The sequence below is a fragment of the Anser brachyrhynchus genome (genome assembly GCF_964034855.1).
Source record: "Anser brachyrhynchus genome assembly, chromosome: 1".
In the NCBI taxonomy this organism is placed as follows: Eukaryota; Metazoa; Chordata; class Aves; order Anseriformes; family Anatidae; genus Anser; species Anser brachyrhynchus.
The window spans coordinates 53,220,306-53,247,850 of record NC_137694.1 but is presented as its reverse complement, the minus strand read 5'-3'; the positions used below and the strand labels follow the sequence as shown (position 1 = coordinate 53,247,850).

General features: G+C 36.0%; 1 protein-coding gene across 2 annotated transcripts in view; it reads left to right on the top strand.

Annotated features, from left to right (window-relative positions):
• METTL25 (methyltransferase like 25) overlaps positions 1–27,545 on the top strand; it is a gene marked incomplete at its 5' end in the record, with an annotated part of 63,032 nt that overhangs the window by 23,875 nt on the left and 11,612 nt on the right. For both annotated transcript variants that reach the window (XM_080575710.1, XM_080575711.1), the window contains 4 exons: positions 17,417–17,511; positions 20,085–20,114; positions 21,272–21,345; positions 23,888–23,981. In XM_080575710.1, coding sequence (XP_080431836.1) covers positions 17,417–17,511; positions 20,085–20,114; positions 21,272–21,345; positions 23,888–23,981 — 293 coding nt within the window. The remainder of the gene's footprint in view (positions 1–17,416; positions 17,512–20,084; positions 20,115–21,271; positions 21,346–23,887; positions 23,982–27,545) is intronic.

Genomic DNA, 27,545 nt, shown 5'->3' with positions numbered 1-27,545 from the left:
TTATGTTCCTATATTTGCATTATAGAAACACAATAAATAAAATACATACAATTATTTTTACATCAATGTTTTAAAAAACTGTGAGCTTTTCAGACACCTGTGATTAAGTTTGTGTGTCTCAAACATTTGGTTATTTCATGTTATTGCAAACACGATATAACTTCCTGTTCTAGCAGTGGGATGATTACTTTTTCCAGACCAGTGCATAAGGCTTTACTAAATTATTATTATTCAGACACCACTAAAGGATCAGCTGTGATAACCTCTTATACATTCAACTAAACAGATGTGCATACAGTGATAAGAGATACTGCAGTTTCTCAATAGCATGGAAGTGAAGCCAAATTGTGTGTTGGAATTTCTAGCTGTTTGATTTTTCTCAACATGGAGGATACAAATTATAGAATCATAGAATCACAGAATATCCCGAGTTGGAAGAGACCCATGAGGATCATCAAGTCCAGCTCCTGGCACCACACAGATCTACCCAAAAACTCAGACCACATGACTAAGAGCACAGTCCAAACGCTTCTTAAACTCCAACAGGCTTGGTGCTGTGACTACGACCCTGGGGAGCTAGTTCCAGTGCGCGACAACCTTCTCAGTGAAGAACCTCTCCCTGGTGTCCAGCCTGAACCTCCCCTGTCACAGCTTGACACCATTCCCTCAGATCCTATCACTGGTCACTAAAGAGAATAGATCGGCACCTGCCCCTCCTCTTCCCCTCGTGAACAAGCTGTAGGCCATGATGAGGTCTCCCCTCAGCCTCCTCTTTTCCAGGCTGAACAGACCAAGTGACTTCAGCCGCTCCTCATACGTCCTTGTACAGGGCCTTGTCTAGTCATATTTAGAATATATCTGTAAGGACAATGATAAGGCAGCCCATTCCAATGTTTGACTATCTTCACGACAATTTTTTTTTCCCTGTATCTATTTGAAGTTTGCATCTTACATGTGTTATCTATTGTCCTTTCACTGTGCACCTCCAGGAGGAGTCTGGCTTAACCTTTTAATTTCCTTTTAATTAGGTAGGTGAATACAGCAGTTAGATCCCTCCTTGATCTTCTCTGCAGTCCTATAGTCCCCACTGAAGTCCTTCGAGTAAGTCAGCATCTTGGTCTGGAAAGCCCGAAGAAGCACTCTAGGTACTCTCGCTCTCACAAATGCTAAAGAGGGGAAATAATCATGTCCCTAACCTGTGAATTACACTGTTGAGCCTTTGAGTCCTGTCAGTTTTCTACACACCTTGTAGTCTACCTGCTGGAATCATATCTTGCCAATTTGGCTATAAAGATACTAAGGAAACCTTCCCGACAGCCTTGCTAAAGTCAAGGTAAACTATAACTACTGCTCTCCCCAAATTCTTGGGGCCAGTCATTGCATTGCAGAAGGCAACGTAGCTTGTCAGTCCCTGATAAATCTCTGCCACCTATTACAATAACAGAGTTAGTTAGAAGGGACCTGCAAAGATTATCAAGTCCAACTGCCTGACCACTTTCTAAAAGTTAAAGCATGTTATGGTTGTAAAGCATGTTATTGCTTTTATTGGATGGTTGTAAAGCATGTTATTGAGGGCATTATCCAAATGTCTCTTGAACACTGAGGCATCAGCCACCACTCTAGAAAGCCTGTTCCAGTGTATGACCACCTTCATGGTAAAGTATTTCCTTTATATCTAGTCTGAACCTCTCCTGGTGCAGCTTTGTGCCATTCCTGAGTGTCTTATCATTGGTTGCCAAAGAGAGGAGACTGGCACCTCCCTCTACATCTTTCCTCCTTGGGAAGTTGTAAAGAGCAATGAGGTCACCTCTTAGCTTTCTTTTCTCTAGACTAGACAACCCAAGTGTACTCAGCCTTTCCTCACAGGACATGCCTTCCAGCTCTTTCCCCAGCTTTGTTGCCCTCCTCTGGATGCTTTCAGGTACCTTACCTTTCAGGTACCTCTTTAATATCGTGGACCCCAGAACTGCACACAATATTCAAGGTGAGGCCACACCAATCAATGCTAAATGCAGCGGGAGAATCACATCTTTTGACCATCTGGCTATCCTAATTGCAGTTTGCCTTCTTGGCTGCCAGGACACGCTGCTGATTCATGCTGGCCTACTGTTCACTGTTCACAATCTCCTTCTTGTTCTTCATGTAGCTGGACATGAATTCCAAGAAGATTTGCTCTGTAATCCTCTTGAGTACTGAAGTTAGACTGGGTGTGATGTTTGCCTTTTTCCTGTCACCAGGAATCTCCCTTGATGGATGTGACCATTCAAAGGTGACAGAGTGTGGCTTTCACATGACACCAACCAGCTCCCTCAGCTCCTGAAATGCATCCCATCTGGTCTCATGGACTTGAGTACTTCCAGTTGGTCCCTGAACCAGTCTTATCTGTTTTGTAGGTAGTGCTTCACTTACCACAGACTCTGCCAGGGAAGCTGCTCACTAACGAGGGCCTTAGGTGGAAAGACTAGTTAGAGTATTAGGATGCAGACTTAGAGCTAGGTCTCTGTGGTTACGGAAGAACTTCCTAAGAAGCAGACAGAACTGTGGAGAATTTGCTGGAACACAGCAAGTCACAGTTGTTTGAAATCAGTCCAATAAGCAAGGGCTTGCCTGTGAGGACACAGTGGGAAGTTCTGTTATAAAGCACTTTATACTTGTTTTATCTTGACTTAGTAGCTTTGAGGATTCTTTGTTTTAAAAAATATAATTGCTCTATTTTATACTTTTGCCTGGTGTAAATGCTTTTTATCTTCTTGAGGTGGTTACTCTTAAGGAAAATATTGAGGCATGTCCATCTAAAACCTCTTCCTATCTTATTCTCCACCGGAGAAAAAACTTCCCAAACTGCCTACCCCCCAGCCCTGCCCCCACCCAAGTACCACATTTTCCATCTTTGCTGCTTCGTATTCTTTAATGTAAATGCAGATGGTTGTTCTCATAAGCCTAGTTGAAGCAGATGTGCCAGCCCACAAAAAAGCTGCTGTGCACTGACAGTTGCCATAACTTGAAAAGTCTGGGCTGTATGTTGCTGGACTGTTATGTTTTATTGAATACTAGAGTCAGTCTTGTTTGAGGCTAGTGAAAAATTGCTTTTTCACTTTGTATTATATGGGATTAAATGATACTCATGGGAAGAAAAATTACATGATTCAATGTCTAACATACCTTTTATATGTCTGAGATTTTGAGTTGATAAAATATCAAGAAAATATTACTAAGCTATTACTGGGGGGCTATTAAGTCACCTTGGTTATCGCAAGGTTTTTTTTTTCTTTCTGAGAAGCTGTATATGAAGACTAATAGCTTACATTTCTATCAGATTCTAAAAATCCTAGATACGGTAAAATTGCATGATTCAGTTTGCCATTGGTCCTTCTATGAATACTTTGGGAGCATTTGTGATGAAAGTAGATGCCATAGTCACAGTCTTGGATCTTGCAGTCAGTATACAGTATATTCTTCTATGTGTGTATAAATAAGCTAAATTCATCTGGAATTTTCTGTAATGAGACAATTCCAATTATGCTGGGAATAATTCTGAACTCTTAAGAACATGAAAGCCTTTGTTTTGATTTATTAGTAACTACAACAACCAAGAGGAGCTGCGTAATCTCAAATTTCTGTTCAATTAAAAAAAGTTGAAGCCAGTGACTTTCAACACCTGTCTTTAAATTTCACTGCTGTTATAAGTAGTACCAAATACTAAACTTCAGTTTATATGGAATATTATGACAGCTCTTGGAAAATTCTAAGTAGTTTTATTTTGGCTTTCTCTAAGGAGAATTGGCTGTTCATGCAGAGATTCTGCTATGGATTAAATGCACTAAACCATTAATGTGATAGATTCCTTTAGGGTTGTTCTTCACTGTTACTGCATCTGGTAGTCAATTACATCAAAGTAGTAAGGATTTTTCGATCTATTAGAAACTTTTTACACAAACTTACTTATGTAGTGAGTCATTATGGCAGTTTTTCTGGAAAAAATCAGTTTGCTAATGATTTTTAGGTTGAAAAAAACCCTGTGCCTCTGATCAGGAACTATTCATGATCATGAATTAATAGAATTTTCAATTCTTGAAAAGTAATGAGGAGTATTAGCAGAACTGCTACCCTGGACTTCCAGAGGGCAGAGTATGGCCTGTTGAGGAGAAAGGTTGACAGAGTCCCTTGGGAGGCAGTCCTGAAGGGCAAAGGCTGGACACTCTTCAAGAAGGTAATATTAAGGGTGCAGGAGCAGGCTATCCACACATGCCAGAAGATGAGCTGGCACAGAAGAAGACTAGCCTGGGTAAGCAGAGAGCTGTGGCTAGAGCTCAGGAAGAAAAATAGGGTTAATGACCTTTGAAAGAAGGGGTGGGCCACTCAGAAGTACTATGAAGATGTTGTAAGGCTGTGCAAGGAGAAAATTAGAAAGGCCAAAGCCCAGCTGGAGCTTAATCTGGCTATTGCTGTTAAAGGCAACAAAAAAAATGTTTTCATAAATACATAAACAAGAGAAGGAGGACTAAGGAGAATCTCCATCCTTTATTGGATGTGGGGCGAACACAGTACTAAGAGATGAGGAAAAGTCTGAGGTACTTAATGCCTCCTTTGTCTCAGCCTTTAGCAGCAAGACCAGTTGTTCTCCAGGTACCCAGTCCCCTGAGCTGGTATGAGAAGCAGAATGAAGCCCTAATAATCCACAAAAAAATGGTTAGCGACCTGCTTAGACGTACGTAAGTCTATGAGGCCAGATGGGATCCACCTAAGGGTACTGAGGGAGTTGGGAGAAGTGCTCACCAAGCTGCTTTCCATTATTTGTCAGCAGTCCTGGCTATCAGGGGAGGTCCCAGTTGACTGGAAGGTAGCAAATGTGACACCCATCTACAAGAAGTGCCATCATGTAGCAACTACAAGGCAACCACGCGATCAGGACTATTCAGCATAGGTTTATCAAAGGCAGGTCTTGCTTGACCAACGTGATCTCCTTCTATGACAAGGTGACACACTCAGTGGATGAGGGAAAGGCTGTGGATGTAGTCAACCTAGACTTCAGTAATGCTTTTGACACCATTTCCCATAGCATTCTCCTGGAGAAGCTGTCTGCTCATGGTTTGGATGGGTGTACACTTTGTTGGGTTAAAAGCTGGCTGGGTGGCTGGGCCTAAAGAGATATTGTGAATCTGAGTTAAATTCGGTTGGAGGCTGGTCACTAGTGGTATCTCCCAGGGCTCGGTTCTATGTTCTAGGTTCTATGATTCTATGACTTTATGATTCTATTCTTGGGATTTAGGGGAGCTGTTTTAACATATATTCAGCTAGCACATTTCTGGGGCAGTGTAACAGGTGGACTCTGATTATTCCTTAACAGACAGTAACTGCAAATTTAAGACTTTTCTAACTAAGTCTTGACTTTTCTTAAAAAAAGAATTGATATGTTTCTGTATTCTAATTCTCTTCCTCCCATCCTCCATACCCTGAAACACATCACTACCAATCTAGAAAGCAGTGAATTTTTTCAGTTTGATGTCCTCTGTTTTGAGAAAAGAACACACAAACATTACTATTGCTGAGTAGTTGTGTATAAATATTTCATAATATAAAATAAAACATATGAATAGTTATAATTGTAGCTTCAGTGATAGCTGTCTGATCAGAACCCTTTTCTGAAATTAGCCTGAGGACTGCAAATTGTGAATTCTAGCTTTTGTAAGGATTTCCAAAAGCAGGTCACTATTCTAGGAAGAAAAAATTAAATGGTAGACAGAGGAATTCTAGAGTTTTACATGAAACTGAAGAAGTGTTTGTCTACAAGGCATTCTGGTAGAAGTCAACAAATCTGTTGCAGAAAAGTAAGAATCTAGAACTCACAAGTTAGGTAAATATAAGCTTTGGCTACATTTGTTAAGCTCTAACTTTTAGAAGATAATGCACATAATGAAGAAAGGCTGGGGATGTTCAGCCTGATAAAGAGAATGCTCCAGGGGAACTTCATTGCAGCTTTTCAATACTTACAGAGGACTTATAAAACAGATGGGGAACAACTTTTTGCTCTGTCAGACAATGGTAGGACAAGAGGGGATGGTTTTAAACTAAAAGAAGGGAGATTTAGATTAGGTGTTAGAAGGAAAGTCTTCCCTTAGAGGGTGGTGAGGCACTGGAACAGGTTGCACAGAGAAGCTGTGGATGCCCCATCCCTGGAGGTGTTCAAGGCCAAGCTGGACAAGGCCCTGGTCAACCTGATCTAGTGGGTGGCATCCCTGCCTATGGCTGGGGGGTTGGAACCAGATGGTAGTTAAGGTCCCTCCCAAGCCAAGCCATTCTGTGATTCTGTGATAATAAAGGGATCTGAAAGGAATGCAAAGAGTAGTTGCAATTCATGTACAGCATTTTATCAGATTTGTGAAAACTGCAGAGGCTTTGAATAAGTTGGAGTCAGCAGACACAAACTTCAAAACTGAATTTTCTAAAGGACTCCTTACACAAACATATTACTCCATTCCACTGAAATATGGAAAGATTAGTCACTGTTTTAGAAGTATTAGAGTACAGATGATTTATATGTTGCCTAGCTATATTTTCAAAGATATTCCACATCCCATGTCTTAAAATAGCTATCACTGATACCATGGCAACACAAGAAAACACTCTCAAGCAAAAGATCAAAGAGCTTGATTTCCTTTCCAGGGCATTTTTAGATGTTGCTACATGAAGCATCTTTCCATGAATTCGTGGCAGACCTAACTAGTGACTAAAACCCACATTTTCTATCAAAATTGACCCTGAAGAAAATATGAATCTTGAAAAAATAGTAACTGTTAAAGTTTTATGAGCATTAAATGACAACACTACGTATTTAAATTGTAAGGGTGTTTTACAAGTAGGAGATTATAATTGAGAAAGCCAGGGCTTCTATAATATGCAATAACTGAAACATACCCTAGGTTTTAATTTGGAAAATTGTTTAGAAGACAAGCGATGCTACGTCCCGAAATGGAGGATTTTTTTTATTTTTATTTATTTTTTTTGCCCCCACGGAAAATCCCATTTAGTGATGGGATTTTTAGGAAAAGTACAAATTCAAGGAACTGTGAAGTCTTTATCAAAGGAAGATTTAGTCTTTCCCATAAAGGAAAAAGGTCGTTCAAGTTCTTCCTCTCCTTTCTTCAGAACCTTAGAAGTAGACTGAGATACTACTACATCATTGGAAGCCATGAAGGAACTAAAACAGGTTGGGTTGTTTGTGTTCCAGTATCTTTCAAAAGGTTTATGATTAGTTTAAACAGCCATAGCTTCTTCTATGGATATTTAGTTTCTTAAGCAGTACTGTGGCTTAAGAACTGCATTCAGGTTTTTTCCATGCTTTGTTTCCTTGAACAATCCTTTATAGCTTTATCAAAATGGTAGTCCTGTAACCACTATCTACTTGTAAGAAGGTCTGTATACACTCAAATATCTGCAAAAGGTCAAAGAGATTTGAGATTAAAAATAAAGAAAAGTAGAGATCCATACAAATTATTATCAAAAGAACATACAGAATTACTTTTTACTTTTATAACCCTTGAAAGAAAAACATTTTGTTTGCCTGTGCTGATTAATCTACTGACCTAATAAAGTTATCTGTTAATAACCGTTTTTTTTTTCTTCTGTCACTGTGCAGAACACAGTTACATAGTTTGTGCTTGTGCTCTTTCAAGGAGATTCAGAATACTACCCTAACAATTTCATGCTCTGAAATGGAGTCAGTATATTCAGAACATAATATAAATTACATAGCTGAGAAGAAAACCTTTCTCTTTTTATAATGACTGTTATTGAGATCAAGTGCAAAAAGATTAATCATACTGAGAGCAGAAGAATTACTAAAGCTATAAATCTTTGGTAAGCAAGACTACTTTTCTATTTGAATTGTAGTATTTATAATATTGTTGAGGCACAGTGTCACTGTCTATTTTCTGCTTGTCTGAATAAGTGTTATTCTTCCTGGGCTTCAATAAGAATAGAGTCTGTATGTAGTGACAGCCTTTGTTTGTCAAGAGCAAAGAGCTTATGGTATGTGAACCAAGGCCTGTTTCTCCAGCAATCAGTGAGGACTCTAAAATGAACTCTGTGGAAACAAAATATCATGAAAATGATGAACTACACATGTTTGATATGCCATTGATTTCAGTAACGTGTAGGAATGTAAGAATAGTCTTTTGAAAAATAAATATAAAATAATTGTCTACTTAACTTTTTTAAAACAAAAAATTGCATTATTTCAGCATAAAATCTCTTCTATTGTGCAAATAGACTATACAAAACTAGTCACATAAACACATTTTCATATTTGACAAGGGAGACCAAATAGAAAGCATCTTTCAAACTGAAGTAAAGCATAGATTTATTTTGAAAACAAATGCCATTTTCAAATACAGAAAAAATGTCCTATCTTGAAATATATTTTTTGCAAAGTTATTTAATTTATAGACAGATTTAGTGACAATGATTGCATTTTTGTAAGTCTCAGTTTTGCTGCCTTTTATACAGCTTTGTAGCATAATATCAACATAAATATGCAATTGTACATACTCTAATCCTTCATTCTGCAGCATTTAAGCCGGCTACACAACCTGTAGTATTTGAATGATTTCAGTGGGGTTCCTTTTAAGCAGAGTATTCTCAGTTTGTATTGCAATTTCAAAGCCTTAGTAAGAAAAATCTAATGTACAGTGTGACTTTCAAGTGCTAATTCCAACTCGGATGTGCCAGGATTTGTCACACAGAAGACCCCTGATGCATTATAACAACAGTACATCCACTCCTACAGTTATTTAGGTATAGCTCATATTTGTTACAGACCCTTTGCCACTAAGATAAGCCATAAATTTGCCAATTAATGACAGCTGGAATGAAGAGAAGTAGAAGTAGGAGGTATAAAATATGATTCTGTTAACGTTACTGGTTACATTAAAAGGATAGTTACGTATTGTATTTATGTATATATTATAATTATTTCTCTTACTTCACAAATGTATGATTTAGGACATACATTTTACTTTTTAAAATTTGTGTCACACCTTGCTAACTGAGTGCCATGAGGGATGTCCAGTCGTACGAAAAAGCAGTAATTGGCTTCAGTGGGCGTTTTTTCTAAGTAAAAGAAGTAGACAAGTCTAGTGTATAAAAAAGCTTTCAGCAGTGTTGAAAAACATCTTTCTTTAGTTTGGAGTTTATTTAAAGCAACTGCAGAATAATGCATTCTCCAGTTTAAGAAAATATTTTTATACATCACAAAATTGAAAAAAATATTTAATTGCAGTATAAAGAGCTTATATAAAAGTAGTCTTCCTTTAGCTTCTACATTTTTAAGGCAGTTTATGGATTTTGTATCCTATAATTCCATTTTATTTGTGCACTGAAGAGAATGTGTGTATTTATGATATTTACCAATAAAGATGACTTTTCTTCCAGGTAATTTAACTTAAAAATTAGAAGTCATTTTCCTTTCCAGTTAATACAGTTATAATTAGCATTTTGCAAAAATGTAATATTTTTAATATTTTATTTTAAATTTTAATTACTATAATATAATGTTTTTACTAGTAAATGTTTCCTTTTTTCGAAAACGGATATTTCTTTTGAATGTTCATATAAGGGGAGATGGCATAGTATTTAATATACCATGTACTATGTATTTCCAAATCAGTGGCCATATGTATTTTTTATCCCCCTGGTGTTTACATTGGAGTTATAGTGCACCCCATCATTAGAAAGGGTTGGTTTCATGTTTCTGTTGTTGACTTTTAATATGACTAGTGCTAACTTCCTAGAATTAAGTAACAGTTCTAAGAAGCAATATTTTAATACAGTGTTAGCAAAGAATTTGTTTTAATTTCCTGTCACACCTACTAACCTCAATTTTTATGGCAGTTCTTGGGTTTGTTGGTAGTACCAGAATGAACTCTGTTTTCTCCAGGGAGACCAGGCTTCTTCACTGAGCTGCTCCTGAGCCTAAGCTTGTCATCTCCACCCTCACTCTGCTGCTTTCATTTGTCTAGATTGTAAATTATTAAAGGCCTTTCATGTGGTAGAGAGTCTGGAAGATTGGGGATCCTTCCCTATGATTTCAGCCCCTGCTGAAATGTCAGTACCAACATAAAATTGTCAGTAACCATTTGTTTGTTTTTCACGTGGTGTTTTCCTTGAAGGTTTTTGAATAAGAATAGTTTAATATTTTGAATAAGAATTATTTGAATAAGAGTATTTTAAAGAATCTGATTAGTTAAAAAAGAAAAAAAAATAAACAGAAGAAGGGAAATGGAAAATAATGCCATGTATAGTTGTCAAATGAGCTTAATATTTTCTTCAGATGTAAACTTTTAGGAATGCTGTTTTTGTTCCTTGGAAGAAGAAAGGCTCTAAGATACACAGAAGGAGATGCTCCTGATCACAGCTTTTTTTATGGATAAAGGGTGGAGAGGCACTGGCACAAGTTGCTCAGAGAAGCTGTAGGTACCCCATCCCTGGAGGTGCTCAAGGCCAGGCTGGATGGGGCTTTGGGCAACCTGGTCTGGTGGGAGGTGTCCCTGCCCATGGCAGGAGGGTTGGAACAAGATGATCTTTGAGGTTTCTTCCAACCTTCCATTCTATGATTCTACACAATTTGACTATTTACAATATACTCTATGATTCTATGATTCTAAAGGATACATTGATTTTCTAGCAATTTCAAACACTAAAATAGGAATGATGAGATACAGGATAATAAAGAATGAAGGGAGATGGGATGATTTAGTCCTGTCTATTACAGCTGTTTTTGTCTTGACAATCAGTATATCAGTAACTACCCAGGCAAGGACATGATTCCTATGGTTGTTACCTCTCAGGTATTGCTCTTAGCGTTCAACAGCTGAAGATCCTAGTGCCAGCCTTGTGGATTCAGCCGTGTACAGGTTTTAGGTGCCATATCACGTTACTCCTCTCTGTTTGTCTTTGGAGAGAATCCCAAAGTGTTGTTGGCCGACAAGTATATGATTAATACAGAGATTTTTCAATGTGCTTGGCAGTCCCTGTACAATTACCTCACGCTGACAGCTGTGTCTGATCTTCAGTCAGTTTTGCTTTTTCTGTACAACTGGCACTCCTTTAAGTTTTTCTGTGAGTATTTTGTAACTGCCCAGAAGTGGTAAGCCTTCACATACTCTTGCTTTTTTTATACATCTTTTTTGTTTTCTTTTTCTTTCGTGATCATAGGAGATGGTAGACACTCAAGTGCATTGGTTGTGAAGTATAAAAATGCAGTTGAAGTGAAAGCAAAGTTAATAATTAAGTATCTGAACTCCAGGTCCCACACGCTTTGAAACTGATAAAATGAGAAGAAAAAAAAAAAAAAAAACCCTTTGAAAAACAGCTCCATGAATCAGTGGGAATTAAGTATCTTAAATACACAAATCATACACTGAAGTAGAGGTGCAGGCTGGGGAATTATACTTCATAATCATATTGGAATTTGTAAGTAGGAGAGACAGACTGTGAAGATGAACAAAGATGAGGCATTAAGACATCAGGAAGGCATCAGCTGAAATAGATGTTAATATCAAAATAATATAAGTCAATTAGGAGATGTCACTGTTTTAATGTAATAAAGAAAGAAAATATAGAAAGGAAATTGAAGTTCTTTTAAGAGTACTTCTGCATTAACAGATTACATTGCTACATGCAGTATTTAAATGAGCTGTTACTGATCACAGTTCATAAATAAAAGGATAGGTAGACATTTGTATCTAATGCAATTTTTAAGTGGTGACAGACAAACAAGTATTTAAGCATTCATTACTGGCAAGATAATACTACAGTGATAACTTACTGAATGGTATTATTAAGAACTAGTGATAATACACCATTTTGAAATACATTACAAATTTCTGAAGTGAACATTTTAATAGTAACATTTATTTATTCATTTATACATTTCTGTATTAAAGTAAATGCCAAAACATGATAGGTAAAGTTCATTACAGAGCCTGGTTTCATTCTTAATGGTGATTTTTAAAGGAATTTTAAGATATCTGTCACGACAAACTATTGTGTGAGTGGTTTCATACAGAACTGGCTGTGGGGAAACAAGCAGCATAACAGCACTAAATAAACAGAATAATCTCTCATTCTCCCGAAGTTATGTTCTCATGCTGAAACACTTTAAGAGACTGGTGTTTCACAACATTTCAGTAATAAATTGCCTAAGATAAAGTTTAGAAATTAAATAAGCATTGGTTGTTTTTCTAAGGAGAATATAGTTTCTTAAACAAAATACAATAGTGAGTGAAGTGGGGACTTCAGCCTGTGTACTAAAAGCATATTTCTGCTTCTCTTTGCCACATGCTATTCACAATCTGATAAACTTCATTACTAGAAAATAAATCTCATCTGATGTAGTTATGTATACACCAGAAGCTCCTAAAATCTTAAAAATAGAATTAAAAAAATGTTTCAAGAAAGCCAGAATCCTCTATTTTATAGTACTTTGCCTTTTATCGTTACTTATTTGTGTTACTTTCTTTTTAAAAGTGCAGATGAAGAGTTTCAGAACGGACATTATAATAGGTCTATACAGTACCACAAAAGTGAAACAAAGCCCTGTGTTGCTTGTTGTTGTTGCTGTTGTTTTTGTTTATTTGTTTGTTTTTTCATAAATTATTGGGATAGGCATTGTTCTGTGACAATCTGTGTTCTGGACTGTTTCTGCGATGATGAGTTTAAGAAATGGTTTCAATACATTATTTCAGCAAAATTATCTCTAGCAGAAAATAAAGCAGAAAACAGACTAGTTTCTAGTAAGAGAGTGAAAAGACGAGAAGCATAAACACAAATATGTTTTCATGAGGTGTTAACAAAGGAAAATAAACAAGGAATTACAAGACCATGTGGAACCCTAGTTGAGCTTGTTTGTGTACTAACAATTAAACCTATTTCTGTAGATGATCCTATGAGTTGTTTTCCAACCTAAATGATTCTATGATTCTATGATGTTTCATAGAAACTATATATTGCAATAAAGCTGTGCAATGTAAATTTTAAAGGTTAACATGCTAGAAATAATAGTGTCTTGCTTAGAGTTGAAGTGCTGTGTAAGGCCTAATATTAAAGACAGCAGAGGATCTTGTCCCATTCTCTTGAACTATCTTGAAAAGCACTGTGTGTATGCAGAGGGATTAGCCTACAAAATCCTTTCTTTTTATTTGTACTGCCAGATATTTTTTATTTTATCTACTGAAAAAAAAAAGTATTAATAAAGAACATTTGGTATTCTGTATTTGGAAATCCTGTTCCCTTACTACACTTAATTGTTTTGTTAGTTAAGTCTTTAATAAATTTCATTTAAACACTACTGAGTGAGTAAGAGTTTTAGTGGGTCCATGAACAGGATGGAAACAACAAGGCTTGCCTGATGCTTTTTTCTGTATCCAGACAGAATTAAATCAAGATGAAGGAAGTTGTTTGATCTAATTATTTTTTTTTCTGTGATTTCTTTTTTATTACTCAGTATAATGTTTTCAATATGCCAGATGTCTATATGTATTGTCATATTTTTCACTTGGAACTTAAGTAGCCAGAGGAAAAAACCTTTACAAACAGAGCTCAGAATAGTGCAGGTGCTGCAAATGGTCTATGCCATTACTATCACAGTATTACAAAAATTATACAAAATGGAAGGAGGCTGAAGTCTCTACAAAATTTAACAGCAATTTACTGAAGGTGCTACACAAAGGTCTAAATAATTAGAGGACAGGCAATGACATATGACTTCCAGGACTGAGTTAAGAAATAAGAAATTCATTCTGACAACATTAAAAATCACTGGTAGCATTGGGTTCCCAGAAGAAGTGGAAAGAGGTAATCTGACTTACTTTATAGAAAATTTGATCTTGCTCAGTTGATGATAAAATATGAAACGGCATTAATTTGAATGTGAAGTGTTTTACCTGAGGCTTTGTCTTCTCCTTTGCTAGACAGTGTTGAGTGAAAAATTCTATGAATATTTTGCAGTTCTGGCTGGCATCTGGATATGTTTGCATTTGTTTCCCATAGTGTTTAATCATCTCCTCCACAGGATTTAAAGTATGTCATAAACCAAAGTCAAGACAGCTTCTCCATATAGTATTTTCTCTTCAAGACCTATGGCATTTCTGCCTGTTAGAGGAGTGTGAGAAATCAGCTGCTGAAAGGTTAGTCATGAAACATCCTTGTGGTTGCAAGAAGACTCAGTATATCCTTGGAGGGATTGCTTAAGTTGTGCTAATATTTCAAAGGATTCTCTGATTGCTGCTTTAAGATCCATAATGTTCCTTTGTTTTTCAAAAACAATTTTTTTCATTAAAAAAAATTGTTATGGAAAAAAGTGGTGACAATTTGGAAAGTTCCTGTTAAAATTCTTTCTTGGGGAGAAGAGATGTCATGGCTATCAGAATAATATGATTTACCATCAAAAAAGAATGGTATGGACAGGATTAGTTTGTTTAAATGTGTGCATATAAACAACTCTTCCATGAAGTTACGAATGTTACTGAACTCAGAGGGAAATAATAGAAATTTTTACTGTGGTATTAAGAATTATACATTTCTGTGTAATCTGCTTTGTCTTACCCTGCTGTGTGTTACTGGGTGATTTTGATGAGTATGTTTCGTTACTTTTAGCAGATGTCTCCATTTTGTGGTGACAGTAAAAATGACAGCAAGTGTCTTCAAACTACCTTAATCAGGATTTTATTCGTATAGATTTCCAATGAACCATCCTGCTGCAAAATAAATGAATTAGAGTAAAATTTCTCACGTTGGTTATGATGCTGCTTTAACTCTATCATATTTATTGTGTTCCCTTCCAGTTTAAGAGATTCACATTAAAATTATGTCTGTCGCGGTTTGCAGATTTTGTTCTAGAATATGGCAGATTTTTTTTTTCCTTTTCAACTTTTTTTGATGCAATATTTGCAGCAATTCCTTTTATTAAATGTGTGACCTACTCTTTTTAGGAGGTTAGCTTGGAGGTAAAGTCATAGTTATTTAAGTAATAGGTTCTAGGATTACCCCAGCATAGTTTCAGTTCAGCTCATTGATTGCCTAGAATTCCCATATTGTTAACCTCTCCTGGAAGGAGAATTCTGTCCAGCTGGCTCCTCTGTATTAAATTATGACATGATTTATTAGTTGCTTCATGCACTGTTGATCACTTGGGCTGTTTGCTGTGAAATCTTCCATAGAATACCCATACTTAAAATGTAGTTTGAATGTTTTTAGAGTTTTATGCAGTTTAGAACAGCTGCTGTGTTGTCAGATAGAAGCACAAGACGGTAAATAATGAGCTATATAATATTAAGTGTGTCCAAAAATAGTTAAAGGCATTAAAAGAATTTCCAGATTTGCAAAGTCTAGCTAATAAACTTATAAGCTTTATAGCAGTTTATTTATCTTACCTCTTTTTTTTTTTTTTCTTTTTAAATCAGCAGTGTGCTTGAGAATCCATTGGATATGGAAAAATAAACAGAACTCAAGGGAATAGTGTAGATACGTGGTCAACTTTGGAAATACACACGAAAAATATAACTTAGAGCGTTAGTTTACCTCCCTTCACAGTTTTAATAAAGAAGATGGTGTTTTGCCTCATTATGTTTTCAAAGATGTCATAAATTGTTCAGACTTATGCATGGGTACAGTGCACTAATATTGAGATTGTAGCTCACTGGGTAGCAATTTTAATTGCCTGGATGATTAGTTTGCCTAGAGAAGAGGGTGTAAATTAGAAGGGATAACTTGAAAAGATTGATGATTTCATCTTTCTAACTCAGTTTGCACATTTTAACTTTGAAATAGTCTGTGTATTCTATGTATTTGAAATATTCTATGTAACATGTATTAGAAAGCTTATTGATGTGACCCTTGCAATAGGAACCATGGGAGTCATTGTTTGCTTTCCAAAAAAAATATATGTTTAATAAGATCTTATTATAATCACTGTAGTAGAAATACCAAGAGTTTCATTGCATGTACTCAGTAATTAGACCTAAAGTTAACTAATGTTTGATGCCTTGTCATGAGGCACTTACAAATTATTATATGGTCCTAGTGCTGAAACCACCTGCAATCTGTTTTCACAGAATCACAGAATCATCTAGGTTGGAAGAGACCTCCAAGATCACCAAGTCCAGCCTCTGAGCTAACACTAACAAGTCCTCCACTAAACCATATCACTAACCTCTAAATCTAAACGTCTTTTGTCAAATCTAATCTTCATGGCTAAAGGAACTTTCTTTCTCCGTCTGTTAATTATCCCTCATTAACATCCAGTTCTTCAATAGTGGTCCTCAAACCAGTACACAGTCCATAACAATCTCTGACATTTCTCAGGGCTAAAAGGAGAGCCAAGTGTGAGGTTGTCTGCAGAAGATTTCTCGCTCACTGTTAGTGTCTAGAGATCAGTGAAGACTGGGGCTAGTGCTGCAAGGAAGAGGGCTGTATTCTTTATAGTTTCCTATTTCCCCTTTTCTTTGCCTAGTTTCACAAAATGAATTCTGCCTATGTGTTTGTATCCCAGACTTCTGGTAAATTTGAAGAGTCTTATTTCTGCTGTCCTTTTTTTAACCCCGTTACATTGATTTATCTTCAAATATGCCTGAGTCATCTTTCTGTGCTAAAAAGCCAGGATCCTGGCCAATTTATTTTGTTGTTGTTGTTGTTTAAAGAAAGTATTAATTCTTATTCAGTCTTCTAAAAAATCAGCTGGCAAATACACTAATAAAAATTCTAAATGTTTTAGATTTCATCTACATTTAAACCTGAATATTTTGAACAGATAGGCTGAACTTGTAGTTTAGTTTTCTCACATTTTCATTAGTGCTAAACATGAAGAGTTTTGTTGTTATTCAAAATATTAATGGTACTGAAACAAACTGAGCACAGATTGTGATGCAAATGCTTCTCAGTGTTTTGAAGAAACAGCAAGAGCCTTTGCAGCTGCTCATTTCTGGAGAACAAACATTCTGTCTCGCAGCAAAGCACAGACCTTCAGAAGTGAAATAAACAAATACACATTGTTCTGTGTGATGTTTAAAAGATGTTTATGATAGAAGAAGAAACCAACGAGAAGTGGTACTGAAGTCCTGCTGCACAGAATGACTGCCTGCCTTACATCTTGTGGCACAGGCGTGGGGTGCCAGGAGTATTTGCAAGCCCTTCTGTTGTCCCTTAGAACTTCTTTTCAGTGGATTTTTATAAAAAACACTTGAAAAAAAGCACTTTGTGGAAAATCATAATTTTAATACTAATATGATTTTGGTACTGTTTTAGAACAGTTAAGTGTTTCTGCTACCATATGTTAACTACTGTTCATCTTGCTCAATATGCTGTTTACTCTGTAAGTAAAAGAGCTCATGAAAGCTGTGCCTGTGTTTTTCCCATTTTGCAGACTGCACAGAGGAAGTGTGGGGATTTCCCATGTGTCAGTACTTGAAGGACAAGGGCTGGTGTTGTGGTCGCAATGCTAGAATGTCAGCATGCTTGGTATGATTCCCCTTCTTTTCTTTTTCCTACTGAGAGCTTTATCCAGATGTTACAGGATTCATTGTTTTTGGCTTCTAATCCTAGAGCCATGACTTTAATCCAAGACTCTACAGAATAACATCATTAATGTTGTAAGCATGATGAATTGTATCTAAAAAAATAGTATTGACCTTCCAGCATTATATATTTTATACTTGCTGGAGGCATGAAAAAATGAGTATTGACAGAAATGTATTTTAAGAGTGGACAGAGAGGCCAACCCTTTGCTGAAACGTAAACACGGTAACTCCTTGGGGTAATAGTTCCTGGCCAAGGACTTAGAGGGGAAGAAGGTAATTGTAGAAGGATTGCAATCAGTAACTCCCCCAACGCCTTCATGCTTCATAATATTGAATGTTCTGACTGTTTGAAACCTAAACAAACCCGCCTCTTCCAAAAACTAGAAGAGCTCTAAAATCCATGTGGCTTAACATACTGGAAACATCTTTTTAACATTGCACCAGGAGATGCAATGCTCTTAACGACCTAGCCTCAACAAGACAGGATGATGAACTGTTGTCTAATTTGAAAGAACAGATATGTATCAAAAATTTTGACCACTATTTCAGTTAGAAGAGTAGTATTCCTTTGCTTTATTAATTTTTAATTTATTGTATCGAGATGAATCATAAGAGGTTCTGGTGAGCTTCTCGTGCTAGCTCTGTGCTTCTGTTGGAAAGAACAGTGTAGACTAAAGACGCGGTATAGGCTAACGTATCAAGGTTATATAAACTTGAGCTAACATGATAATTTAATGCTATCAGAAGTATAGGAGGACGGTTATTTAGTATTTCTTAAGGCTTAAATGTGTTACCCTTGGCAAGGTACAACAAAAAAAAATGTGCTGCTTTTAGAGATGATGGTTGTAAAACTATTATCACAAAAATGCTTTCTAAATAGGAATTGCCTTTTTTTCTTTTTGTTGCCAATGTCATGCAACACCATTTCTTCCTCAGCTATTTCCTTTCTCATTCCCTTTCTTTTGGAAAGGGAAAGTTTGGGCTGTCTTTCAGTAATGGTAGGAGGATAAATTCTGAAGGCAAATGACCCCCAAGAGATCATACTGAACATGCCATATATATCTATTTTAGATTTCATAGAATTCATGGAAATTTGGCAGTTAAAAACTTTTTTGTTGTTTAAACTTTCACAAAAGACAAGGAGCTCTCCTATGTCACTAAATATTTCTACTGTTACTATGTTTGTAATTCCCTGTATGCATTTTACATGACTAGGATATTCCTCACCCTCTAGGAGGTACAAGGAAGACAGTGCAGTGCAGCTGGGCACCTACCTTCTTCCTAGGGCCAATGGTCTAGCTTGGGGAAACTCAATCTGCTGAATTATTTTAATGTACTCAGCATTATTACATATGTTCTCTATTATGTATTGTTCAAATTGGTTAAAGGGCCAAGGGCCAAAGGGTCTGGATGAGATACTCAGTTTTGGACCCTTCCAGTACATGTTAGAACCCACATCCATCTTTTCTGACGTACACTGTATAAGTTTATACAACAAGGTCAGATCTGGTATTTGGGCAAAGCCATGAATGGAGGAACTGCAACTACTAGGACTGTGGTTGAAGAACAGTCTGAAATAAAAGATCAGTTCTCAAATTAGGAGAAGGAAAAATGGATAATTTAGAGACAAGCAGTTCTATTTGCTGTGGTGGAGTTTGGGGACTAAAAGTGATGATAATCTGTAAGTGGTGAGGCATTTTTGATTTTTTATCTAATTTATTGTAGTGTCAGGTAATTAACTGATTTTTTACCTTAATTTCTAGTGCAGTCTTTACTACTCAGTTGAAAATTTTACAGGCAACGTGTCTTTTCAACTGTGGAAAAACATTCCATACTTCTAATTATTTGCCATTCTTTTTTACTATGGATCATAAAAATCAAGTACTCTCACACCATCATCAGGATTTAAGGTCTGAGGATTTTTTTGTGAAAGATAATGAACAGCATTTTAAACTTCAGTCCCTTTGAAAATTTTATTTTATTTAACTTTACATAAGGATGTTTGATTTATCTGTACACTAGAGTCTAAAAGTATTCAAAGACATTGTACGTTGAAATAATATTTACTTTAAAATACTGATTATGCAAAGTGAATTACTTGTATTTCTGCAGAAACAGAAAATATAAAACAGAAATATATAACATTGCATTTATAACATAAAATGTTTAATTATAATTATATAATATAAAAACAGAAAAAAAATCTTTTTAGCACTTTCACATGAAGTATTTCTCTGAAATTCTTTTAGAATACTAAGAAAATGAAAAAATTTTGCGCACATCTATTTCCATTCAGTTGGTTATCATCACGTCTCCTATAAATAAACCAAAATAACAGGAATGAGCTGATTATGAGTCCCTAAAGGTATTAACACTTTAAAGTGTGCAAGCTCATGTTATATCACACCATTAATCTTTTAAAATGTCGTATCCTCTGACTTTTATACAATGTGTTTATAAAATGTTCTGATAAAGAATAAACATATCAGCAATTTAATTCCTTCACTTTTAAAGGCTTTGGAGCGAATTGCAGTTGGCCAAATGGTAAGTAATATTGTTTATTTTAACCATTCTAAGATAAAATGTGTTTTTCCCCTTTGAATGCTCTCAATCCATGACCTTATATTGAACTTCTGAATTTCTGGAATCTAAAACACTAGCATACACTACATCAAATCCTGATAGATAGCATGTGTCATCACAAAATTGCATTTTTATTGCTGCAATTGTACCTAGTGAATCTGTTTTCTTTTGACAATTAAGAGTCTGAAAAAAAGCACAGCTTAAAATTTAAGACATTAAGATACTCTTCCTAACTTCTTGCACTATCTTTTCAGCAACTACATAAATTCAGTCCAAATGTCTTTCTGATATCCCTGGTTTGGATCACTCTATCCCAGTGTTATATCAACTAATGTAAAAATAGAAATTGTTATGACAAAAGCTTGAATCTGTAAGAAACATCATCATTCTCATTTTTAATCCCTGTATTTTTTTTTTCTCTGTGAATACTTTGAATTCTTGTTGTGCAAGTTATCCTGTCAGGGATGGTGGACACCAACTGTGCAGATAGTTAAATGACAAGGCTGAGAACTCTTCTTTCTGTATGTAAGCCCCCTGATCCCAGTAGTATTCTACTGTAGATGCATTTTGCCATGAATTTTAAATTGGCAATTATTAACTAATTTTTTGCAAACACAAAGATAGTGTTTTTAGGACACTAGGAGTCCTTGTTGAAAACAAGGAGTTTTCAGTGTATTCTGTTTTTAATAGCATAGTACTTTCTGCATGGTTGAGACTACAGTGTATGATGATTCAGCTAGGGAATTATTCCTTTGTCTTTAAAACAGTTTAGGTAAATTGTTATATTTATTTTGCATAGTAGAATTTGGATCACGATCAGTATATTTTTTCTCTGTTCTTTTTCCCTCTGCCAACCTTTGAACTGTACTTCAGAGTCCGAGTTTCTTTTTTTTCTCACGTTCATGGTTATGTTAGAATCTGACCAAAAATGTAAATTTAAGCGGGTGCAAGAACGTTAGTAAATTGTCCCCTTAAAGTTGTTATGACTGATTGTAAAGAATGTAAGCCAATATGTAGTTAAGGAAGCCAATACTGGTTTTGTTACTCTGATATTAATTTCAATGCCAATTTTAAATCCTTGCTGTTGTAATGTATTTATTGATTTATTTATTTTGTAGCTGCCTACAGATTCATTGTTTTATCGAGCTGTTCTTCAGGTTATTATAGAAGAAATTTATGGTGTCACCAAAAGGTAGGAAGCTCTGAATTCACAAACCACAAACCAAAAATCTGATTCTCTGCCATCTCTGTTCTGTTTTTCATAAGAAGTCATGTTTAAGAATCAGTCTCATAAGACTATAGATACATATTGGTATTAAAATGAAGGATACATTTGTTCATCCACATCACAAATGTATTACCTTTCCTTTACCCATAGCTTAAATAGGTCCTCCTTGGTACCAGATACATGGAAAAAACATGTCTTCAACAGAGAACAAATAGCAAACTCACTAAAAGTCAACAAAGTCTTAGTCTGCCTTGTTATTCAGAATTCCTAGTAGCTTTAATAGTGCAGAAGACAAAAATGCATTTCCATTTGTCCTGAGAAAAGCTGCTAAATGACCAACAGTTAGCATGGCTGTAAAGGGCTGCTTACTGCCTATGTCTACATTAGCAAGTACTGCACCCTTGTAAGAGGGGATTTGAATAGTTGCTGCTGAGGTCTTGACATCAGCACTAAACTCTTCTGGAGTTGTAGTTTGGATTAACTTTTATCTAATTCTGTGGTATGTGTGCCCACTAACATTTGGAGCACATCCAGAAGCACACGTTCAATTTTAATTTAATTTTTGAGCTCTGAGCCTGTTCCACGGTGCAAACCAAGGTATAGGAGGTGGGCAAAACCAGAAAAGTCACTTCAGATATTTACTGCCGGTCTAAAATAAATGCTAGTGCAGATACCCCCAAGACTTATGCTATATGTGGAGCCAGACAGCTTACTCTTCAGAAGGTCAAACTCCTGAAAGAGATAACTGTTTATTTTAAATTACATAGAAGATAACACATAAAAGCATTGTTACTAAGTTGTAAAAAAGTGTGAAATAGATGATAGTATACTTCATTTGTTAAAGGAAGCATAATTTGGAGGAAGTAATTAGGATAATACTTTTGAAAAAAAAGTGGGGCAGGCCTACTTTCAAGCTCACCAACGCGAGTTGTCACCATTTTCATTGGAACAGCTAACATCTTTATTGTTCTGAAGTCTTGTGAGATTGTTTTGCAGTTTTTGAGATGTCCATTTCTGGAATGAGTAACACTTAGCAAGCACATTAAAACAATTAAGAGAACTAACTGTAAGACCTTGAACTATCATTAATCTGTTTTGCTTTTTTAAACTACTTGTATATATCATGAATCTAGTAAATATATTGTATGTATCTGTGCTGACCCTGGCCAGCAACTAAGCACCACCAGCCGCTCACTCACTACCCCCACAGCAGGATGGAGAAGAAAATGGGAATAGCAAAAGTGAGAAAAACCCATTGAGATAAGGACAGTTTAATAACTAAAGTAAAGAGAAAGGGAAAAAGAAAAAGAAAAAAAGAAACACAAAAACAAGTAAAGCAAATACACTCACTCACTGTCTCCCACCCCCAGCTGACTGATGCCCAGTCAGTCTCCAAGCAACAGCTACCATGGAAAGACTACCCCCCCAGTTTTATTGATGAGCATGACAGTACATACTATGGAATATCCTTAAAGTCAATTTGGGTCAACTGTCCTGGCTAGGTCCCCTCTCAGCCTTTTGCCCAACCCAAGCCAACCTGCCGCAGGGCAGAGCTGTGTGACAGTAGCTGAAACATCAGTGTGTTACCAGCACTTTTTTAGTCACAAATCCAAAATACAGCACCATATGGGCTGCTATGAAGAAAGTTAACCCAGCCAGACCTGGTGCAATGTCTTTCCTCCTATAGCAGAATTAGGAGGGCAGAAGCCTGTCTTCCAGTATCATAGCAGTATAATCAACTGATTTTCAAACCACAACAGCCCAAATGTTAAATGCATTAAATATGACTACAGAAATTATTTCTTCTTTAAAAATAAACATGACTTGATTCTCAATGAGTGGGGATCCTGCCACTCAAAAAACGTTAGAACTGCTACTAAGTCTTTCTGTTGACCTCAGTAGATGTTAATTCTGAACCTTAAGTAAGGAGTAAGGAGGATTACTATTACTAAAGAGAGGAAAATGTTTAAAACCTTTTAAAGGTGTTGTTTGTTTGTTCTTAAGAAGATAGTTGTATTTAATGTTATTTCTCCTTAACTAATTGAAGTACATACTCAGGGACAGCTACTGTAGCTGAAAATGTAACTCCTACGCAACAAAACAGGAAGAGGGCAGTGTTACAGTAGAGCATAGTCAAGAAAGTGAATTCAGACTAACAAAAGCTTTGTGTGTAGTTTCTCCAAAATATTTTAAACAGAGAAAAAAATGTATGTGACCTGCTACGAGTCAGTATTTCTATATGTACTTTGTTTTCATACATTATTGTAACATTTTATGAAACTACCCATATTTTAGCTGTCTTCAAAAGTAAGTTGTGTCTAAAAAGTTATTCAAGTATTAGCTAGTTATTATAAGTGAAAGGGGAAAAGGAATATTGCTACTAACTTGACAGTAGTGGCTGTCCAAGAGATTTAGTTGCCCTGAATTAAAAATTCAATTAAAATTATTTTTAAAATGTGTGAGTTTCTGTTGCTGGAATGCATGCATCTCAACACTGTATTTGCAGTGAACGACATGTTGGGAAAATTTTCTCCAAATCATCCTCTTTCTTGGATTATGTCAGAAAATCTCTGAAAAAAATGGAACTGGATGATTCAAAGGTGAGTAACTAAGCAGAGACTGTAAGAAATCCTTATATCCATGTGAGTTCTTGAACTCAGCACCACAATGCAGTGTTTAAACCACTGAGTTGTGTAGTTTGTATATTGCTGTATAAATATAGTTTTATTTTTAGCAATAATAATAGAATAATCCATACTGATATATTAAAGAAATATATCAAAGCTGAGTGGTTTCGTGTTTTTTGGAAATCGGCTTCCATGTATAAATTCTTTAAAAGGTTTTGTTTTTTTCTGGCTTTATATAAAGCAATCCTTTATTATACATAATGCTAATGATCAGAATTTTTGAAAGCCTATCCAATATTTATGAACATAATCCTAAAAATCACGTTTGAGGCAAAAAAAAAACAGTGCTACATGCTCCATTTTATACATGCAGTCATTTAAAAGTAAATATAGCCATAAATATTGCTGAATGAAGCAAACATGAAGAACTTCTTGCCTGTGCTGATAATGTACACTCTGATAAAAGTAACTCTTGCACCGTTTTAAATCTATCCGAAATACTATCCAATACAAACTTACTCCTTTTTCATGTGTACTTTCTCTTACAGTGTGGTTCCTAAAGTATTTCCTATTAATTTTAGCCTTTAGACAGACTCCTTAAGTAGCTTTTGAAGATGTTGTACAGTCTCTGCATGTGCAAAAGCCTATTACATTTTTATTTAAATTAATGAATGTTAAGAATGAACGTTTACATTTTAAAATAACTTTCCTACATAGAGAAAATGAAGTAGGTACAAATCTGAGATTTAAAATAGAAAAATCTTTCAGATTTTTTTCATGTTCTCAAATGTCTTGCCTTAGTTCTTTACAATACAACTGTTAAATTGGTCAGCAGATGGCAACATAGCATTAGCCATGGAATATGGCTATGTGAGTGTAAGGTCATAACCATGCTGTGGGAATAAATTGTTTAACAGAAACTAGAAGGTATTAGATTATTAAAAAAAAAAAATTTACAAATCAAAGAAACAATAGCTGTGGCACATGTGTGAAGTATTTAAGTTGAATGTAGTAGCTTTCAGTAAATCAACTCTTAAAATCTGAAGCCAAAGTATGAAATCGCTTAAAATTTGCCAGGCACATCAAACCATGGAGAAAAATGCAAAACCTAACAAAAATGCAAACATAAATAAAAGACTGAATAAGGCCAAATGATGCTGGAATCATGCTTGCATGATAAATAGGCACTAACATAACGCATTTGCCTCACTTGAAAGCAACTACTAAAATGCTATCTTCCTTATTGTGTGTACAATCATCCAAACGCACTAGTGGATTGATTGTACAATAGTCGATTTAAGTAATTATTGATTAAACTCTGCTGGTAAAGAGTTATACAGTATTTCCTTTAAAATTATTGAACATGTAAACTTCATGTGTCGGATTTTAGAAACACTGCCTTTTGCTAGAAAGGGTCTGGGCAAGGCTGCCCTGAGAGAAACATGTCTGGTAATACCACTTCAAGCTGCCCGTATGTGTGGGTGCTAAAGATCTGATTCAAGTAAATGTTCATTTTTGTTTGTATTGCTCCTCATTTTTATGTGCAGCTGGCTGCATACTGATGATTGAGTTTTATGCTGATCTAAATAATACTATTTTTTATTTCCCAGCTATATTCAAATCTGCAGCAGGACAAAAACAGTGCTATTTTAATGCTAGTGTGAGGAAAATTGTGACTGCTTCCTCAGCAGTGGGTCTGACATTGCAGTTTTCATGGTGGAGTCAGCACTATACTACACGCTAATGGAGAATGTGCTAAATTTCTCTCTTCAGAAAAAAATACTTACGCAGCTAAAATCGTGATGAAGGCTAAACACTTGCTCTCAAAGACAACAAAAATCAAAGAGAAATTTATGTAGAATTTGTTTTCTAGTTCTGTTTTAAAAAATGAACAAAAGAACAGCTGCACCGCATAGACCAAACGTCTGCTCCGTCTCTGACTGTCTCCAAAAACTGATGCCTAGGAAGAATATAAGACAAGAGTAAGCATATATGAATAATATTTCCAGAATAATCAAAAATGTGCCCATCAGCCACAGAAAAAGGAGGCATTCAGTGTCTCCATGCGTCACTGTATTTAGATGATGTTCAAAAGCAGCTAAGGAAGACTTGATCAAATCTGAAGTGTTTATTACTTTTCCAAATCTGGAGATAAAAAAGTGATCCACCGCAGAGCACTGGGCATTAGGGGAGGTAATGAGGGGTGCAGTGTGATACAACCAGAGAGAACTGTAAGAAAATATTGTTTACATAGTGGTCTCTGCTTTGTGAGTGCAAATGCTGGATATTTAACAAATCAATTTTTAAAAGTCAGAGAACTGAGGGTCATAATATCAAATGTTAATGCAGTTCTTTTACAATGAGAAAATTGAAGAGAGTTTAATCTCTACATGAGAATAGAGATAACGACCACCACGGTGCCATCCAGTCATTCATTTCCCAATCTGGACAAATAGAGAGGTAGGATAAAGAGGGCAACTCCATAAAACACCTGACCCACCTCAATGCTCATTTATATAAGTACATATTTTTGCTAAATAGAGATGAGGGCTCTTTTCAGGTATAAACATCCAAACAGTAAGCTGATTTTTGCTATTGTTTTTCTGTAAGGTTAGGTACTTTAATCCTACCAGTTCTTCATTTTAACAAGCCCCTCTGCCTCCTTCGTTGTGAAGACCTTTACTTATCTGAAATGAGAACCAGACCCTTTATGAAAAGATTGTCAATCGGGAGTGAGTAAGAGTGAGACAAAATAGTAAAATAGTTTTTCTACAAAAAATAGCATTTACCAATCACCTAGGACCATTCACTGTTACAAGTTCCTGCTCAGGGACTGAAGTTTCCCATTACCTTAGCCAAAATAATTTCCCCCATTGTGTTTTCTTTTCAATGTAGAAGAGCCTGTCAAGTCCAGATTACACACTGAGATGTAAATGAACCTTTTTTTTCTGTCTTTTGGTAAAGAACCATTCTTTTTCACACACTTCTCCACCTCAGTGGTAAAACTAAGGCATACACCATGACTTTTGAATGTCTGGCCAAATATTCTCAATTTGTGAGGGCAGAGAGGAGGTCTTTTAGTGTCAGCTTGATGCTTCACAGGTATGGTTATATTGCTTCTAGATTTAGAACTAATGGAATTGCTCTGTGGGCCATGGATCCCTGCACAGGTCTTCAGTAATAAGGGTGGATACACACTGAGGCAGAATTTTATTCCAGGTTGTTTTCTTTGTCTTAGCTCACTCTGTTCCTGTGTGCTCCATGTTGTATGAGCAAAGCGTTCAGCATCACTTAGATAAGGGAGAAATTCTATCAGATTCCTTCTCCCTTTCAACCAGTTTTACCTAATTTAACATAAACATGGGACTCTCCCTTGAAAGAATGATGTGTTTGTGTCTGTTCTTTCTCCTGGAGGATCTGGCTGCTCTTCCACCTGTTAGTCGTGCTTCTTTCAAGCAACAAGGGCAGTCACTCCTTCCTCTTGCTGCATTTCTTCAGCAGAATGAGTTTCAGCTCTGTTTGTAGCCTTCTTGAAGA